At 53.2% G+C, this 20,064-nt stretch overlaps 2 protein-coding genes across 2 annotated transcripts in view; both read left to right on the forward strand.

Annotated features, from left to right (window-relative positions):
* The window catches only part of CBLN1 (cerebellin 1 precursor), a 680,545-nt gene that overhangs the window by 92,485 nt on the left and 567,996 nt on the right, over positions 1 to 20,064 (forward strand). The window lies entirely within an intron of this gene.
* The window catches only part of ZNF423 (zinc finger protein 423), a 365,398-nt gene continuing 355,557 nt past the window's right edge, over positions 10,224 to 20,064 (forward strand). Inside the window, exon 1 of the mRNA XM_050774809.1 lies at positions 10,224 to 10,601. Within this exon, the coding sequence (XP_050630766.1) occupies positions 10,562 to 10,601 (40 nt within the window). The 5' untranslated portion in view covers positions 10,224 to 10,561. The remainder of the gene's footprint in view (positions 10,602 to 20,064) is intronic.

The raw sequence follows: 20,064 nt of genomic DNA on the forward strand, positions 1-20,064 counted from the left end.
CATTTGGGCTTTTGAAGTCCCCTGCGGGAGCTCCCTCTGGCCCCTGGGAAGCCAGGCCCTGGCATGTCCCAAAGCGCATGGCCAGGATGGGGCTGGGCCGCCCAGCGGAGGCAGGGGTAGCCCTGGGAATTATTGCACCAGGCTGTGTCCACTGAGGTCTGAGTCCTGCCCCATCTGCTCCCATCCCAGTGGGGCCCAAGCCCCATAACCTCCCTTTGGTGACCTTTTCCCTGAATTTCCTCTGCTCCTCAGGCTTTGAACTCTGGCCTGGTGCCAGTTGGGCCAGAGGGTAGGACTAAGCCCAGAGCTTCTTCATTCAGACAGAGAACCAGGGGGATTTCACAAATGGGGAGACTGAGGCAGTGAGCGGGTTTGCCCAAGGCCACCCAGGGAACCTAAACTTTTTTATTTTTTAAAAGATAAGGTCTTGCTTTGTCATCCAGCAATCATAACTTGCTGCAGCCTTGAACTCCTGGGTTCAAGCCATTCTTCCACCCAGGTTCTGAGTAGCAGGAACCACAGGCACACACCACCACACCCGGCTAATTATATTTTTATTTATTTATTTATTCATTTATTTTTGAGACAGAGTCTCACTCTGTCACCCAGGCTGGAGTGCCATGGTATGATCTCAGCTTACTGCAACCTGTGCCTTGCAAGTAGCTGGGATTACAGGTACCTACCACGCCCATCTAATTTTTATATTTTTAGTAGAGATGGGTTTCACCATGTTGGCCAGGCTGGTCTCAAACTCCTGACTTCAAAAGATCCTCCTGCCTTGGCCTCCCAAAGTGCTGGGATTACAGGCATGAGCCACTGCATTTGGCCATTTTTATTTTTGTAGAGATGGGGGTCTCTCTATTTTGCCCAGGCTGGTCTTGAACTCCTGGGATCAAGCACTCAGCCTCACAAAGTGCTGAGATTATGGGTGTGAGCCATGGCCAGGGACCTAAACTAATTGAGTGGCTGTTGTGTGTGCTCTGCCTATAAATATTAACAATAGCTAACATGAATTAAGCCCTCATAATATGAAGGCCCCAGGGAAGGAATCCAGGGAACTGGGGAACAATTAAAATTGGTGCTTGTGTTCTGGGGCTCTCAGGAAGCTGCTTACCTGCTATCTTCTCTAGCCTTAGTTCAGGTCCTTGCGAATGAACTTACCTCCTTGTCCCACCCCTCAGCAGAGTTTCAGCCATACCCATTACTGAAAAGGAACCACAATCAAAACTTTATAATGAACATTGATCAAGCACCTACTATGTGCAAAGTACTGCATGCTAGCGGTGTTACAGCATGAGCTGATTCCATGCCCCTTTCGTATCACAGAGGCAGGTCACTATGGTGACATTTTCTTATGGATTACAACCACCCTGTGCCAGGGCACACTATCCTCTCATTTTATAGGTAAGGTTGTCTTGCCCAAGGTAAGGCTGGGATTTGAATTCAGACCTGTCCAGCTCTTTCCCCTGTATGTCTACAGCCCATTGCTGACCCCTGGTTAGTGTCCTGCCAGCTTTTCCAGTCACCAGCACTCACTGGGCAGGCAGTGGGCACCCTGGTGTGAAAGGGGCATAGAGCAAAATCGAAGGCTCTGCCCTGAAAGAGTGTTGGACCTAGTTGGGTGGGCAAAGCTTTGTTTCTTTTCTTCTTTTCCCTCCCTCCCTCCCTCCCTCCCTCCCTCCCTCCCTCCCTCCCTCCCTCCCTCCCTCCCTCCCTCCCTTCCTTCCTTCCTTCCTTCCTTCCTTCCTTCCTTCCTTCCAGAGTCTTTCTCTGTCACCCAGGCTAGAGTGCAGTGGCATGATCTCAGCTCACTGCAACCTCCACCTCCAGGGTTCAAGTGATTCTCCTGCCTCAGCCTCCTGAATAGCTGGAATTACAGGTGCACACCCTCATGCCCAGATACTTTTTGTATTTTCAATAGGGATGGGGTTTCGCCATGTTGGCCAGGCTGGTCTCGAACTCCTGACCTCAAGTGATCTGCCCATCTTAGCCTCCCAAAGAGCTGGGATTACAGGTGCGTGAAAGAATGCCTGGCTCAAAGCCTTATAATCAGCCTCTGTTATCTGGCAGAAAGCCTTCACGTAACAGTGATTGATTGCCAGGGAGGTATTTGGGCACTTCCTCTGTGTGCCACACAGATTGACATTTTTTCTCCCGAAGCCACCCCTAAGTTCTGAGCATCTGCAGGGTACTAGGGATGCAATGGGGAGCAGTGCAGACTCAGCCCTGATAATCCTTTCTCTCGCTCCTTCCTGGAGGCATTGGGTGTCTAAGGGCATTATACGTGCCGTGTACAGGGACCACACATGCTGATGTTCTGAAATCTCCAGGGTATTTCTCCTAGGTCTGGCCATCTAGTAGGTTCTTTCTATGACAGTGGGAAAGAGTATTTATACAAGGAAAGAAATAAATACCAGATTTTCCCCCCAAAATGATCTAAGCCAGTTTTATCCTTTCCAGTAGATAATAGTGGTCACAAAAGAGGTTAGAGGTGGATGAAGGTTTTCTACTCCCCCCAACCTCTCTACCAAGTGATATTGAAGGCCAAATTCTGCTGCACACACTGACCGTTATAAAACAGACGTTGACTGAGCACCGTGGCTCATGTCTGTAATCCCAGCATTATGGGAGGCTGAGGCAGGCGGATTGCTTGAGGCCAGGAATTCGAGATCAGCCTGACCAACATAGTGAAACCCTGTCTCTATAAAAAATACAGAAATTATCCGGGTATGGTGGCGTGTACCTGTGGTCCCAGCTACTTAGGAGGCTGAGGTGGGAGGATCGCTTGTGCCAGGGAGGTCGAGGCTACAGTGAGCTGTGATTATGCCACGGCACTCCAGCCTGGGCAACTTAGGGTGACCCTGTCTCAAAAAAATGAGTAAGTAAAAAATATAAAAAACCCAGATGTCCAGTAGCAAAGTAGAACCATTTTAAGGACAAAACAGATCCTGCAACCACTTTTGTGAGCTCCATGAAGTCTCAGCTCTCTATCCTTTCAGACTCTCTGACCAGTTCCAGTGTGAAAGGCACACTCCAGATATACCCATCACATTTCCAGTCAGGAATCTGTGTCCTCTACTGGCCACCATGCAGCCAAAATCCTACTCAATGGCTGGACTCAGGGCCCCTTAGGGCTCAAGGTATGTGTGCAGGGGGTTTGCCCTAAAGATACAGCTTATCCCAGCCTCTCTGGCTTTATAGTCCCTGTTCATGCAAGGTGGGGTGTGTCTCTAGATCACGTTTGCTAAACTGTATGTGAGTGCTTTCAGTTTCATCAATGAGACCCCACTGCTAAACATATCACATTAGCATATAGTTTGCTAATTAGGTTGGATGGTAGTTGGTTGAGCTACTGACGGTGGAAGGACTTGTGACCAGTCCTGTAATGTGTGAATCGTGAAATTTCCATGCTACAGAGCATTTTGCCTGACCACTTCTGGGTAAAGCTGAGATAATTTGGCATCACATCACATTCATTAAACTGAATTTTTAAAAAAATTTCTTAAAAAGTCTAGGCACAGTGGCTCATGCCTGTAATTCCAGCACTTTGGGAGGCTGAGGCAGGTGGATCACTTGAGGTCGGGAGTTCGAGACCAGCCTGGCCAACATGGTGAAACCCCGTCTCTACTAAAAATACAAAAATTAGCTGGGCATGATAGTGGGTGCCTGTAATCCCAGCTACTTGGGAGGCTGAGGCAGGAGAATCACTTGAGCCTGGAAGGCGGAGGTTGCACTGAACTGAGATTGCGCTACTGCACTCCAGCCTGGGTGACGCAGAGCGAGACTCCATCTCAAAAAATATATATATATATAAAAATATAAACATAAAAATCGTACTGAAAAAAATTGTAAAGCGAATCACAAACATTATAAAATAAGTATTTTAATAGAACAAAACAGGAAGTGACTCTGAGCCAAGTGACCCCAGGCTTGAGCCTGCTGTACACCTGGGCAGCTATAGGTGGTCAGGGTAGATGCTTTCAGGGCCAGAGCCGGAGTTTCAAGCTTTCTGAGGGTATGAGTCCATGGGGATCCTCCCGCCAAGTTGGTTTCCTTGCTGCCTTGTGGGTGTTCCCTGCAAAGACTGCTGACGCTTGAAGAATTAAATAATTATAATAATGATGATAAAATAGAAATGGCTTTCCCAGCTGAACAGAAACCAGAGAAGACAAGGAGGTTCCCACACCCTCCTTATTGTTTTTGGCACCATGCTACTACAGCCCCAGAGAGCCTCAGAGAGGCAGATGTCTGGGCCCACTGCTGGTCTCTTTGAGTTGTGGTCATGGGGAGGGGGACAACGGGGACCTCTGGGGAATTTCGGGAGCATCTGCAGGGATTTCCCTCCTCAAAACACCAGGCTGAGAACTAGCAGAGAAAAGGACTCTCTTTTCGATCTTGCCTTCCTCTCTTCTGAACCCTCAGGAGCTTTAAGACCAAGTCTTGTGAGAAGAACCCTGCAAATAATGATGAAGACGTGAGGAAGACCTGGGCTTGCGGCAGCTTCTGGTTAACAATCGTGCTGCCAGGCCATCTCCTGGAAGGCTTGACCAGAGAGCATGGCCATTGCTTCCTTAGTACCCTGAGGACAGGAGTGTTCAGGGAAACTTGGATTCCACAAATTTATGCATCATTAAAATAAAACACAACCAGCCTGGCCAATATGATGAAACCTCATCTCTACTAAAATTACAAAAAAAGTAGCTGGGCATGGTGGTACATGCCTGTAATCCCAGCTACTCGGGAGACTGAGGCTTGACAATCACTGGAACCTGGGAGGCCGAGGTTGTGGTGAACTGAGATCATGCCACTGCACTCCAGCCTGGGTGACAAAGTAAGACTCTGTCTCAAAAAAAAAAAAAAAAAAAAAAAAAAAAGAAAGAAAGAAAAGAAAAAACAAATGCCCACCTTTTCCCCCTTCCAGGCACACACACATCACTTACTTTAAATGACAACAGTCACTTGAATATATACAATCTAGAATGAGTGGTTTTTGTTTACCACTTTATTACTTGAAACTCCCAGTCCCTACTGGGGAGAATTTGCATCAGCCTATGAGGAACAGTCATTTTGGGGAGGGACAATTTCTCCCTTCAGCCTTTCCCCAGAGAGTAAGTTCACTGCTTTGTTCCTGTGTTTATTCAACATTTATTTACGATTTTGCACTTACTGTGTGCCAAGACTGAGGGTAAAACAATGAATGAGAAGGATCACGGTTCCTCCCTGTTGGGGCTTGCCCTCTAGTTGTAGGGGGTGAAGGGGGTGGCTGACTTAATAAACGGCCACACAAGGCCAGTGGCGGTGGCACACATCTGTAATTTCAGCACTTTGGAAGGCTGAGATGTGTGGATCACTTGAGGTCTGGAGTTCGAGACCAGCCTGGCCAACATGGTGAAAGTCTCTACTAAAAATACAAAAATTAGCTGGGCGTGGTGGTGGGCGCCTGTAATCCCAGCTACTCGGGAGACTGAGGCATGAGAATTGCTTGAGCCCAGGAGGTAGAGGTTGCAGTGAACCAGGATCACGCCACTGCACTCCAGCCTGGGCAACAGAGTGAGACTCTGTCTCAAATAAATAAATAAATAGCCACAAAGATAATTATTTACTTATAGTTTTGATCAATTCTGATAATAAATTAAAATACAGTACAAAAAGGCCACAGAACAGTCTCAAAGGTGGTCTACTGGGAGCCCTATGAAGAAGGAGGAAGGAGCCAAGCAGGGGGATGGAGAATAGAGTTCCCAGCTGTGAAGAGTGTGTGCAAAGGACCTGGGGCACAAAGGAGCTGGGGGGCTTCTAAGCCAGAGTTGTCACAGCTCAGACAAAGGCTACCATGGCCAGGCTTAGGAGCCAATTCCATCCATTTTCCAATCCAGCCTCCTTCACCACCTAGCTGAGGAACCTGGAGCAAGGGAGACGGTACTTCTATTTTTGCATCTGCAAAATGAGAAAACGGATAGCATGGATCTCATAGGGTGGTCCTGATGTCCTGGTCTCGAACTCATGACCTCAGATGATCCCCCCGCTTCAGCTTCCCAAAGTGCTGGGATTACAGGCATAAGCCAGGGCCTCCCCAGCAGGTGATCCACTCGTCTCAGCTTCCCAAAGTGCTGGGATTACAGGTGTGAGCCACGGTGCCCGGCCAAAGGTGGGCATTTGATCACTTACTGGAAAACATTCTTGAGCAACTCTGGGAGCTCTGCAGGGATCTTAGGTCAGAGGCCACAAAGTGAACACTGCCTTGTTTTCTTTATTGTCCTATCTTGTTTTCATAGCCCACCAGACCCTGGTGCATTTACCAGCCTGCTCAAAATGACGCCTGCCTCTTGAAAATTCAAGGAAGAAGCCTCAGTTGCTGCATGTCTAGGAAAAACATTCTTAAGGAGCATCCCATGGTTGGGGAAGGCACCGCCTTGGGCAAGAGGTTTCCCCTCTTCCAGACAAGTTATGACTTTGAAGGAAGATCACCTTTTTGTGGGCAAAGTCTTACTTGTTCTCAAAAAGCTCAACTTGGAATTTCTCTTGCATTTATGATGGTGGCTCCTGCTCCTTACAGCTTACAGTGGGTTTCCACCGCCGCTCCTCCGAGCAGGGCAGGAGCAGCTGTCCACTTTCCAACAAGGAAGGAGAGGCCAGAGGGGCCCCTTCTCACAGGGGAGAGGACCGAACCCCCTATTCCCTGCCAGAAGTAGGCAGGTGGGGGGTATGAACCACCACCTGAAACTGACCCTTTCTGGTCCAAGGTCACCCTTGAGAAGCAAGGCCCAGGTGTCACCTGGTGTCCCCTGAGGCCCTTGCAGTCCGAGCTCAGCGGTGGGAGTGGGGATTGCAAATAAGGAAGGCACTATTGGCTTTTTGTTCCTTTGAGATTTTCCTTAAAACAACATTTTTCTGGAAGGAGTTAAAAATGAAACAAGCTTCAGAGGAAGCAGGCCGGGCCGAGGCGGGGACAAGGTCGGCTCCCTCTGCACCCTGACTGCTGCTGAGCTGGGAGACGCGGAACTTGGCGGGGGAGGGGGGAGCGTCGGGACGCGGCGTGCGTGCAGGCGACTCGTGGGAGGGGGCCCGGAAAAGTTTGTGCGCGGCTCTAGGATCTCGTCCTTTCAGATTAGGTCAGGGTGGGCTATTGCGGGCCCCCCATCCTGTTGCCCCTACCTCCGTCCTCAGCCTTCAGCAGGCCCCTACGGGTGGAAAAGGATAGCCCCGTGGGACTCCAACCACCCCCTCCCCCGACGGCCCCTCTTTGGTCCCGCACACGCATTCCCCACCGCGCTCCTTTTGTCCGCCCCCTCACTCTCCAGGCGCCCGGCTGGGCTGGATCGGCAGTCTCTAGCCCCCCCAGAGAGCCTGGGCGGGCGAGCTAGGGGCCGTTCCCCGCCCCCTCCCTCTAGCAGAGGCAGCCCACGGCGGGGGCACCCCAGAACCGAGGCCAATCGCCCCCCTCCCCCAGCGTGTGCCATCTGCCGCCTGTCAGCCACTCGCCGCGGGCCTCGATCCCAGGCGCCGGCGGGGGTGGGGGGAGCGGCTGATTCTGCCCCTCCTTCCTGGCTCCTTCCCAGGCGCCTCGCGGCCCCTGCCCTCGCTTCGGCCCTTGGCACCCCGGGTTCAGCCTAACCCCGTCCATCTCTGGGCCGCGGGGGGCGGCTCCCATTCCCTCTGGGAAGGCCGAGATGTTGGACACTCTTGAACGCACGAGCTGGGGAGGACTGTGGCCTGGGGATGGCAGCGCTAATCCGGGGAGGGGCGGCCCTCAGAGCTTAGGTCTAGTTAGGGGACGTCTCCGTCCTGGCCCCCGCCCCTCCGGGGAGCCTCGCTTTCCGGCTCCCGCTGTCAGGGTGTCCACCTAGGCGTCGCGTTTAGCCCGTCACCCGACTCTACCTCTGAGACTGCCTAGGGTGCGCGCGCCTGGCCCCCCTGCCTCAGGCCTCTCTGATTCCTCCAGCCCGCGCTCCCCAGCCGCCGGGGTGCGGGGGTGGCATCTACCTCGGCAATCAGCCCAGCACGGGGTTGGCGAGCAGGGCCCGGCGGGACCGCGGAGAGAGCTGAGCGGGGCCGAACCCGGCTGGCGGGCAGGCTGGGGAGCGGCGGGGAGCGGGCACCCTGCGTGGGGCGGGCGCCGCGGCCCGGCCGGCCCCGGCGCTGTTCTCGGCGGGCAGCGGGTTTTTCCGTGAAAGGTTGCCCTGGGTAACTCGTCTCCGAGGGGACGTAGCCCTCCCCTCTCCAAGTGGCAACTTATCGATCCGAGAGATTGATAACCCCCAGCGCCGCGCCGTGCACCCGCTCCGTTCTCCTGGCTCCGGGGCGCGCCGGCCCGAGGTGGCGCCACTCGCCCGGGAGGGGGGCGAGGTCGGGGCCGCTCCCCACCTGGCCGCCTGCAGTTAGTGGGGGAGGGAGAGGCTCCAGAGGAACGGTTTAGGGGAGCCGCCTGGGAAGACTTTTCCCAAATCTGAACCCTTCCCGGGCCTGCCGGGAGACCCGAGTCTCAGCCGGTTCAGGAGCTGCGGGGACGCGCGGCGCCCCCTGGCGGCTGGGTAAAACCTCGCAGAAAGTAGGAGCTGGTTTATTTCTTCTACCAACTGCGCGGGGAGGGGGTACTCCTGCAGTGTCTCGGGGGTAAGGTGTTTCTTTTACAGTCGGACAGAGGAAGTGAACACCAGGCGCGAGAATTCTACAGATGCGGGTGTAGGGGGCGCACGGGGTTAGCCCAGTGGTGGAAGAATTTGTTGGATGTGGGGCAGGGGTGGTCTTTGAACACCGACCCGTGGGCAAAAGCCAACCTGGCAGAGCCAGGTACCGGGATAGTTCATGTGCGTGGGGCATACATCGCGAGGTGGCAATGCTAGGGCAGCCCACCTCGATTTGCTCCCCCATTCTCACTTTTTGCAGTTTGTGAGGCTCATGAGTCTTGGCGAGCTTGACAGCCGCGTGGGCCCTAAGTCTGTTCCCTCCTCCTGCCCCCGGTGCCGCCAGCGCCCGAGCCCCGGCCCCGCGTGCCGGTGCGGTGCCCGCGCCCGCGCCGTGCTTGCCGCCGCCGCCGCCGCCGCCGCGGTCCGGGTTTTGCGGGCGGCCGGAGCTGTATTTCCAGCGCTGTCCATCGCTCGGTGCTGTTGGCCCTCTCTCCGTCTGATCCGAGCCGGAGCAGTGCGGGGCGCCCCACGGGATCAGAGCGCTCCCCCGCCGGGACTCCGCTCCTCACATCCTCCTGCTGGGACCCGGCTACATTTCCAGCCAAGCCTGGCTTTATTATGTGTCTCTGCAGTGCAGCCCCAGCAGCCGGATCGGGAGGAGGAGAGCCAGCGACCACAAAGAAGACAGGAGCGCGAGGGAGGCTGGCGGGCGGGCCGGCGCCGGCTGGAGCGCGGAGGAGCCGGGGCGCAGCCGCCGCCGCCGCTGCCCGGGAGGACGGGAGCCCGGCCGCCGCCGCCGCCGCCTGCTCGTCCTCCTCCTCCGCCACCGCGGCCGCCGCCTCCCCCCTCTCCGAGCCCCTGGCCCATGGAGGCAGCTAGCGGGGCCGGCGACTTGGCACCGGCCTGGGGATCGGCTGCGCGCCTCGCGCTGAGCACCGCAGCCCGAGGGCAGGCAGCGGCGGCCCGGCGCACGGGCTGAGCGATGCCCCGGGCACGGGCGCGCCTGCCGGCCGCCGCCTGAGCGCCCCCGCGCGCCCCTTCCTCCTCCCGGGGGCCGGCGCCGGACCGAGCCGAGAGCCAGAGAAGGGGGCGTGAGCCAGGGGCCCCGAGCCGCGGCTTCCGAGCCACTGCGGCCGTTTCGAGCCTCCCCACCAAGTAGGCTGAGTTGAGGGACCCCCGCCCCCCACCCATCATAATCTCCAAACCAGGCGCTTGGGCATTTTTGAGCCATTAATATTTATTATTATTATTTTTGTGCGGCAGGGGATAATTTGAAGGCTTTTTTTTTTCTGGGGGGTACTGAGCTTCCGCGCTCCCGACCGCCTCCCGGTCTCCTCCCCCCTTGAGATACCCTCAACTCCAGCCCCGTTCCCCCTCCTCAGATGGGTTCATTGTGAGCTCCGCACCAGGCTGCGTGGCCGGACGCCTGCAAACTTTGCACAAAAATCCGGCAAGGGGCGGAGGAGGAGGAGAAGGAGGAGGAGGGTGAGGGTGGCGGTAGGGTGGGGGAGGGAAGGAGGGGGCCGCAGGGGCAGGGGGCCGGCGGGGGGTTGGGAGGAGGAGGGGGGCGGCTTTTTTTTTTTTTTTTTTTTTTTTTTGCATAACTCGGCTCGGCCGAGTGGCCTCCGGACTCCCCGCGCCGCTGGGACCGCCGCTTGGACCGGGAGCCCCCGACTGCCGCATTGCAACAGGCAGGGCCCCGGCGCGCCCCCCGGGCCTCCCCCCGCCTTCGAGCGGCCTCGGCCGGCCCGGGCCGCCCCCCCAAGGGAGGCCGCCCCGGACCTGCGGTCCGCTCCCCACAGCCGCCAACCGGGCTGCAAAAAAAAAAGTTTCCAAGAGACAGGCGGAGGAGAAGGGGGAGAAGGGCTGCCCGGAGCGGCGGGGGGCGGCGGGGGGAGCCGGCTGCGGAGGGCGACGGAGCGCCCGGAGCCCCGGACATGTCCAGGCGGAAGCAGGCGAAGCCGCGCTCGGTGAAAGGTGAGCGAGCGAGGCCCGGCGGAGGCGCGAGCGAGCGAGCGAGCGAGGAGGGAGGGAGCGAGGGAGGAGGGACCGGCGAGCGGGCGGGCGGCCGGGGACCCGCGCGAGCGAGCGGAGAGGAGGAGGAGGAGGCGGCGGAGGAGGCGGAGGCGGAGGCGGAGGCGGAGGAGGGGGAGGAGGAAGCCGGGAGCGGGAGGCGGAGGCGGCGGCGGCGGCGGCGGCGGCGGAGGCGGAGGGGGTACGCCGCGGACACCCTCCCCGCCCGGACCCGGCGCCGTCGCCCGCGGGGGACCCAGGCCTGGGGGCGCCGCTAAGGGGCCCTTGCCGCTCCCTCCGTGCGGGCCCCGGGCCCGTGTGGCCAATCAAGGGGTGCGGGCCCGACTTGGCGGGGATTGCGAATCTCGGCGGCGGCGGGCGGGCGGCAGGAGGAAGGAAGAGGTGGCGAGGACGGGCGCCCGGCAGGCCGACAGCTCCGAGGCCGCCCTCGCTGGCCCCGGGCCTCGCTGGCTCTCTTTGGCCCCTGTCTGGTCGCCCGAGGACGCGGGGAGCGGCGGGCGCTGCCCGCGAGCGCCCCGGGCGCCGCGCCCTCGCCCCGGCTGCCAGGCGCCCCCTCCCGCCTACTGCCCAGGCCTTCTCCAGGCCCGGGCCCCTGCACTTCCTGCCTCCTCCACCGAGGCCCACCGGGCAGGGAGCCTCCTCCAGGAGTTCATTGTCTGTGCCGCGCCGGCGAGACGCGGGTCCTCAGGGGAGCGCAGCGGCCGCGGTGCGCGCCTCTCCGCGGAGGGCGTCCCAGATCTGACCCCGGGCACCGGCACTCTCGACACCCAGGCCGGCTTTCTGTGCCGGCTCCCCGGGGTGCGCGCGTTTGTGGGGAGCTGCAGATATATGGATACACACACCCATCCCTTCGTCTCCACGCTTTGCTTCTTAATTCCACCGAGGGCCCCCGGCCTGAGGGGACCCCTGGAGAGTAGAGGCCCCGGGGAAAGGCCGCGCGCCTGCAGCGGAGCCCCTCCCCTGGCCTCCTCTCCCCGCGGCTGGCCTTTCCAGGCCTTGCCTGCTGCTTTGTCCCGATTCCAGCCCCTCGGTTGGGTGCCCGGGCGCCCGGCTGTGAGATGGGAGATGATCGAGGAGGGAGAGAACGATGAGCGCAGCTAAGTCTACGAAGCCAAAAGCCCCCAGGCCCTTGTCTTCTCCCAGCTCCCCTGATGACCTCTGGCCTGAGCCCAGTTCTGCTCTGAAAAGTTCATTTCCTGGAGGCCTGCGCGGGAAGGCGCTGGGGCCCCGCTCCCTTCCTGCCAACCTTGCGCCTGGCTGGAATGGCTGGAACTGAATCTGGCAAGGAGGATCTTGAGACACCCGTCAGTTCTGTCCTCCTGAAGTCCCCGGAGGGACTGCCCCCAGCCCAGCAGAGACCCTCCCCGTCATATTAGAAGACCAACTGAATCCAAACGGAGCGCCCGACCCGTTCCTACTCCTCCTTTTCCCTGAGAGAAGTTGGTCTTGTTCCCCTCACCCTGGCAGGTCTCCCAATCCGGGACGGCCTGGCCTGCTCCACAGACCTGGGGGTTCAGAGGGTGTTGATTGGGGGACAGGGAAACCAGAAGAGAGACTCCAAGAAGAGGACGGGAAAGAAGGGTGGATGTTTCTCTTTTGCTGATGGAAGGGCTCTACGGCTTGAAATAATACTGGATTTCTTTTCTCTTTCCCTGGCTCACTGCTCACTCCTTCAGGAGCCACTTAAGAGGCGACCCAGAAGAAAATGTGGAATTGGAATTTCTGGTTGGAAAAACAGTTTTATTTAACTCAGGCAGTTGATTTTGAGTTAAACCTAAGTATAGAAGCCGATTTTTCCGTCAAGATGCAAAGCTTGCTTACCTAGATTTCCAATCAATTTCTCCAAACCTCCTTATGTTAGAAGGTGAGACCCAGAAAGTAAAGGGAGAGCAGTTTGCAGTGAACAGATGGGTGGGTGTTTCAGAGTTGCTTGAACCGAGTTCTAAAACCACTCTGTGGATCTCTGAGAAAGACTTAAGAATTGGTCTTCAGCCTTTCATGAAATGAGCCTTGAAAAGATTTTTAGTGAGTGCCTCTCTCAAATGTGTATGTGTGTATGTGTAGCAGACGGTTCAAGCAGGTTGATAGGAGAAAGACAGCAAGGTGAACAGGAGACCAGTGGAGGCGTTTCGATACTGGGTGTTGTAAATATCAGCCACACAGAGCCGTTCTGTCTGCGGAGTCGGAGACCCCCCATTCTTCCCATGGCTTTTTGCATTTCCCAAAAGCAGCTACAACCCCTGTCTCTCACCATTTTACCTTTTATTCAGTTTACTGGGGTGAAGAGGGTGGAGATGTGGCCGCTTATCAAGGGAGAAATTAAGAGAGAAGATAATTTGGATAGATAAGAGTTTCCAGCAGGTGAGGAATTTATTGCTTTTCAAGAACTGCCCCCTCCTTCTCTCAAGCAATATTCAAAAGTGTGTGCTTGAGTGTGGACAGCTCCACACCAAGTGTTTGAAACAATAAGGTCTTCACCTTTAAAGATGCTTGAAAGTGCTTCTTAAGCAACAGCGGTGTCTTTTACGTTTTATTTTATTTTATTTTGCCTCCACTGCTGTGTGTCAGGGCTAATGTAGAGGCTTTGTGGACTTCCCCAGCCCGGAGCATTCTGCTGTGAAAGTCACTTGACTGTAATTTGTAATTGATCTCGGAAATGTGAAAGCCCATAGCAGGAAGGAAAGACAGAAATATAACAATTTCGAATGGATGCTCAGAAAGTGTGATTTGAAAGCACAGGCATTGCTGCTTTGAAAATAAAACTGGCCTCTGGGGGCTGGGGTGGTCTCACTTCCCACTCACGGACACAACGTCTCTTCTGGAGTGGGGTCACTTGTCCCTGCGGTGTGTTTGTCCTTTGGAAAACCCAGCTCACAGGGAGGACACCTAGTAAATAGGGAAGGGGGTCGGGGCAGTAGGGCAGAGGGGAGAAAGCCTCAAGGCTTTCAAAAGCCTTGTAATTTTATTGAAAAACAAAACAAAACAAAAAAACCCTAAAGCCAGGAGTGTTATAAAAGTCACATTTTTCTGACCGATTTTCCCTCCATACACCTTTCTCCCCTTTTTTGTTTCCTGGTGGTGTGGTGTGGTGTGGTGGTTGCAGTGATTTGCTCTCTGATAATTTTGGCCTCATTTTCCCGGGCTGTTCTCATCATGCTCACTGATGTTATTTCGGCTGATGATATCAGGTGGTTTGGTTAACGATTACCTCTGCAGTTCTCTCTGTCACTCAACATTAAGGAGGCCTATCCCCTTTCACCCCATGGCTTTCTTAGATCCATGCAACAGCCTCTTCATTTATAGAGAAAACGGATACATCTTTTCCCTTGCCTTAGCTTAAAGCTTTTGAATAATTTTAATACTGTCAATTTTCTCTGTCTAGCAACTGCCTGTTAATTACAGTTCTTAATATTAATTAGCGCTCAGGCTATGTCCATGCACCCCCCAACCCTAATATCCCAAAGTACCCACAGTGACTTCTCGGCACTCCCTTCCCCTTCTTTGTCTTCCTCTTCTGCCAGCGTGTAGCTCCTCAAAGTCCATCTTATAAATTTGGTGGTCTAGGGACTTGGGAACATTGCGCGTGTTTCCATGGAAATAATTGAGATGTAATAAATAGAGGCGTTCTGAGGTTACAGGTTTCTCGATTCAGCTGAGACCACATACAAGTATAAATTGTTGAGATTTGTTTGGCTAAATGTACGTGATCTTGTAGGAAGGGCAAAACAAATCCTTTATAGGGTCTTTAGCTTTCTATGTGGAGTGGGGTAGCTAACATTTAATCCTAATATTTAATCCCCCCTCCTCAATTAAGTTATTGATTCCCAGCTTTGGAAGGGCTTGTTTCATTCTAGAAAACATCCTTTATGTCTAGTAATTGCTGTTTAGATTCTTACACCTGTTTCCTTGCAAAAACTTAATAAGCAATAAAATAAGATAACTATGTGCCTCTGGCAGAGGAATCCTGCTAAACGGTTAACCATAAGGTGCCTAGCGTGCATTGATAATGAAAGGTGCAAAATGCCGGTGACTTTACAGTCATAAAGTAATTCAGAAGAAGCAGCCAGCCCTGGCGATGTTGTGGCATGCTACAGTGTGTTAACAGAGGAGGAGGAGGGGGAACCAGGAAGGCAGGAAACTGGAGCACTTGAGTACAGCGTTCCTAGCTGGAGACGAAAGGCTGGGGATCTGGTTCAATCTAATAGAAAGTTGCAATAATTGCTATATCGGTAGCCAACTCTTAAGCTAGTGGCTGTGGAATTCTTCCCCTGATGTAGGATTTAATAGTCTGGCAATTAGATGCATTGATTTCTCTTAACTGTTCATTTGGATGTGTAAATGAAAGGAACCTACCACTGAGGCTGATGGTGCAGACATGCTGCCTGGCTCTTTGAAAAAGGCTGATTTAGGTGGTGGTGGTGGGAGTATATGCTTTTTCAAGGCAGTGTTAGGACCAGTTCCCTCTTCTTTTAAAATTTCTGTCCATTCTGTAGTGAAGTGAACGGCACCTGTTTAAATTCTGTTTAAAAATAAACAACGGTATCCCATTATAGCTGAAAAGTAAAAACATCCTTTTTTGCTGCAGATGCTGAGAGTGCTGTCCCTGTCTTTGAATGACTGGACTTTGTGGCAGATGGTCTGTAGGGTACCAAAGGGGCAAGACACAGAGCCTTCGGCTCTGAGTTCCCAACAGCCCTCCTGCAGAGAGAGTTCTTGCTCCCACTCCTCCTCAACAACGGTCTGAGACTTGTGACCACCTAGACCAGTGGCTCTGTCAAGCCTGGACTGGATGTGGGGACAGGGCATCTTGGAAGGTTGGAAGGCTGTAAGATGTCAGTGGCTTGGAAAGTGTCTAGGAAATGACCTCTTCGAAACATGAGGCTCTCTAACTTCCTGCTTCTGGACTTGCAGTTTTCTGTAAGTGTCAACAACGTCTGAGATGCAGGCATCTGAAACTGTCTTGAAAGTAAGCAGGCAGAGGATGGCTGGATTTCCTGATGGGCCCATCATTTTTGTCAAGGTGGTGGGTGGGTTTTAGTTCACTCTTTGTTTGACGTAGGTTAGAATGGACTTCCCTTTCCTGGCCACTGGTTGAAGCAAAGCCCAGCCTTGTCCACGGTACGCTGGTGTTTGCAAAGAGTATTATCTTTATGTCTTGAAAACATTTGCAGAAGATATCAGGGTTCCTTCATATCTGTGAGTCTAGGGCGATTACGGTAGAATACCTTGAAAACTGTTAGTGGGGTCCCCATTATTTGAGTAGCCAGGAACACCCTGATACACTGTGGTTGGAGAATTGGACAATTTTTGCAAATTCCCATCAGCTTGCAAGGGCATCTTGTGCATGGACACGTTAGTGGGTAATCAGAGAAGTTTCTCACCCAAAATGGATCAATTGAGGCTGGATTGGTTACATCCCGCTTGAAGTTTTTGGGGCTGGCTGTCAGCTCCCTCAGCCTACTGTGGGAGAGAGGCAGGGTGAAGTGAGTGAGGAAATGCTAATGGAAACTTTTGATTCATAGCTTACCTGCCAGGATCGGTGGCAGCCAACGATTGGGGTTGTACACTCAGTAAATAAAAATACTTTACTGCTTTCAAGGAGCGCCAATTAGCTGATTGCTCCATGTGGCTGTCTTTAAGGAGAATGCTGTTTTACCTATCTTCTTGTACAAAGGTTTGATTTTTAATGTCTTGTGAAAAGGATTCTCTTTGTCTTGATTGATGTCAGGAATAAAAGCATGATGGTAATATCCCTTTGAAAGCTATTGTATTGTCAGCCCTGGCTGACAGCGGGACGGCCTCCCAGCGTTATAGATTGGTGCTGTGAAAACACTGACATTTTCTTTGTTACGTTGCTGTTGTTCTACTTGCAAAGTCAATTACACAATGTCGGAGCTCAGTTACCAAGTTGACTTTGGAAGTAACAATGTCTTTCATTCTCTTTTTAAAGATATAATTTCCCTTTGTTGTTGTAGTTGTTGTTTTGTTTTCTTTCTTTCTTTTTTAACCTGCCTCCCTCTGTTTACCTCCCCTACCTCTTGCCTCACCCCCCTCAAGAGTCTGAACATCTTAGCTAGGCAAACACACTCTGGTTTCAATTGTGACAAGTCAAATTCAAAGGCGGCCACGTCGTTATCTCTGAATTCTTCAACTCATTCACATTTCAGTGGCTTCTTATTGATATAGTAACTAAAGCAGCCAAGATACATAAAAACCCATCAAATGAGATTACAGTGTTGATAATCTCTTATCAAGTGGGTTGTTCTCTGGATTTGGGGTCATTGAGGCTGGCAAATTCAGAGTTTTCTTTCTTTCTTTTTTTTTCTGGAGACTACAACTCGGGCTGAACCAGGTTCTGGGTCGATGGGACCCCGGCAAACAGTTTTTTTCTTATAGAAGATTAATAGGCATTTGTATCTCAGAGTCTGGAGCCTTTGAGTTCTGGATTTGGGATCCTGAATGACGTCATATAGAAGGGTAGAAGGGGCCTCATAAGAAAACCATGTCATCTGTCCTTCTCCCATTGCAGACGGCAAACTCCAATCATAAGGCGATCCTATCAGGTGATCCCAGTGTGCCCAGTAAGGACTCAGGAGTGATTTGCATTCCCGTCTAAGTGTGCAAAATCTTGCTACTGAACAGGAGGAGAAAACCTTGAAAAATATTCAAAGCTGAACATGGTTAAGGTGGATATTTTTTAGATGCCTGCCCCCTATCTTCTGTCCTTCCCCGCCTTCCCCAGAAAGAGGAAACCTTAATTCCTTAGTTCTCTAAACCTGGTCGTCCAAGAAGCAGTGACCTTCCAGCTGCGGGTTGTTGGAGCATCCTCCTGCCTGACACAGCGCGGTGTGAGGCGCTGCCCTGCTGCCACTGCCTCCAGATGACAGGGATCCATCAGGAAACTCCGTCCGAGACACTAATTGTGGGCCCCCGAAGTTATTATTATGAACCACCAGACAAGAGCCTGTATTCGCCAGCAATTTGTCAGGACTAATTTTGTTTTTCTCCAATAATTGAAAATTAATGTCTTGAAGTGAAAGCAGATGTTCATGTCATCTTCTGAATTGGGATATAAAATGGGGCTCTGTGGATGTGCTAATTTAACAGCAATTTCCCTCTCCCAGATAATGGGGGTGCTGGGGCTGACGTCACCTTCGGAGCAAAGACTAGGAGCAGGGAGACAGAGAGGCCTGGGCTATGCTCGTGCTTCTTGAGGGTTCATTTTGGAGGGGGAACACATACAGAAAAAGATTTGCTTGTGCTGTGAAACTTGGAGAACTCACTGTTTTGAATATTCATTTGCAGAAGAAGTATTTATTGAAGGAATCCAAGGCATTATGCTGGGGAGCCTTCATTTGGGGAGAGGGCGGCTTCATACAGTTGAGTGGATCCCCAGCTGTCATGCCTATCACCATCACCTACAGTAAAGCTGGTTAAATTGCATGTTCCTGGGCCCAGGTCCTGAAGATGCTCACCTGGCTGGTCTGAGGAGGGGCTCAGATCTCTTCATCCCCCAACTCCTGCTTTTAAACAATTTTGATAAAATATACGTAACTTAAAATTTACCATCTTAACCATTTTTTTTTCCTTTTTTACAGACAGGATCTTGCTCTGTCCCCCAGGCTGGAGTGCAGTGACATGATCATAGTTCACTGCAGCCTTGAACTCCTGGGCTCAAGCAATCCTCTCACCTCAGCCACCCGAGTAGCTAGGACTACAGGCATGCACCACCTCACCTGGCTAATTTCTTTATTTTATTATTTGTAGAGATGGGGCTCTGTTGCCCCGGCTGGTGTCGGATGCCAAGCCTCAGGGAATTCTCCTGCCTCGGCCTCCCAAAGTGCTGGGTTTGCAGGCATGAGGCACCTTGCATGGCCCATCTTAACCATTTTTCAGAGGCGTTAAGTACATACACATCGTTGTTGGGCTGTCATCACTATGCACTTTTCATTTATAGTTGGCACCCAAGTGATGGTGGGTTAGGGATCTGCAGCCCATCACCCCAGAGGAGGTCATCCAGGCCAGCCTCCCATTTCCAGGGTAAGCATGAGAAACAGAGGCTTAGAAGATGAGGCCATTCTCTCGGCAGGGGGTGGAGGGGTTTCTTTGCCTTGTTCTAGTGTGAGAGGTGAGATTGGATTGTCCAAGGCTAGGGCAGGGCATAAGACTAGGGTTCTGTCAGGGCTGGTGGGGCTGGGGGCAAGGGCAGGTGGGGTGCTAAGGACTTGCTGAGTGATCTGATGACTGTTATTAGGATTAGAACATTTGTTCTGTCTCCATGCAGGGACAGCATTTTTTTGAGACTGTGCCTGGTGGGCTGTGAGCTTGCCCAGTGGCCCTGGCAGATCTCTTGTCGCCCCTACGCCTGTCTGCCAGGACTCAGCTCCCTTGGCCTACCCAGTCCTGCATACTTAGGCTGGTTTGTCTATGACAAGGAGAGAGAGGAACGGGTGTTTTGTCCACTTGATTGCCTTGCTTTCTAGACCATCCTGGGCCCACAGGTCTAGGTTTTGCAAACTCTTCACTGCCTCCCTCCTTGGAGGTGCTCGGGAAACTTTTTCTCCCCCTGTTTTCTCTGTAATTGAAATTTGCCCTTTCGTTACCTGGGCATGAATTATTTTTTGCAGTGTTGTCATTCCCTATCCTGCTGTGAGGTTTATCTCTTCTGTTGATCCTAATTAAATAAAACATACTGTTCACCTAACTCCTGTTGCACTGAATTTTACCTGCCTGAAGGCAGAGTGATGACCATCTGGGCTTAGTTAGGGAGTTGGGCATGGCCGGAGAGGGCAACTGGGGTGGTATGACTGCCACATTCAGGCTGGAAGACAGGGCGGGGAGACCTCCTTGGCCTGGAGGCTGCAGAACCTTGGAGCCACCAGCAACATACAGTATATTTTTGGTTCCTGAACAAGATATGTGCCTTTGTCCCTTGCCCCCTATGGCTGCAGTTTTGAACTTCGAGAGAGGAGAGACAATCATCAGCTCCTGAGAGTCGCCAGGGAGGGGAAGAGGGAGGGGAAGCTGGTGCCCAGGAGTGGGGAGATGGAAAGAGGAGGCAGGTTTCTGTCTGGGGTGGAGGCCACAGAGAGTGCTGGGGTCTCTGGAGAGCAGCAAGCAGTGCACGGGTTCTCAGTGCCCAGGATAGCCCCTGCAGATGCCCTGTGCCCCTTAGGAAGACACCGACCAGCCAGGGGGCCAGACACACATGTTGGGAAGATTCACTGTTTTTGCCTTTGAACCTCTCCGAACCTGAAAAACACAGGTTGAAAAGGAACCTTGGAGGTCACTTCATTTACACTTCTTTGGGTGTGTTTCTGGCATCTTTGGTTTCATCTAGCCTGGACATACACACTTTCACTCCCAGGGAGCTCACTACCTCTGTGGCACATCTGTGCCTTTTTGT

This window comes from Macaca thibetana, chromosome 20, assembly GCF_024542745.1.
Source record: "Macaca thibetana thibetana isolate TM-01 chromosome 20, ASM2454274v1, whole genome shotgun sequence".
Classification (NCBI taxonomy): domain Eukaryota; kingdom Metazoa; phylum Chordata; class Mammalia; order Primates; family Cercopithecidae; genus Macaca; species Macaca thibetana.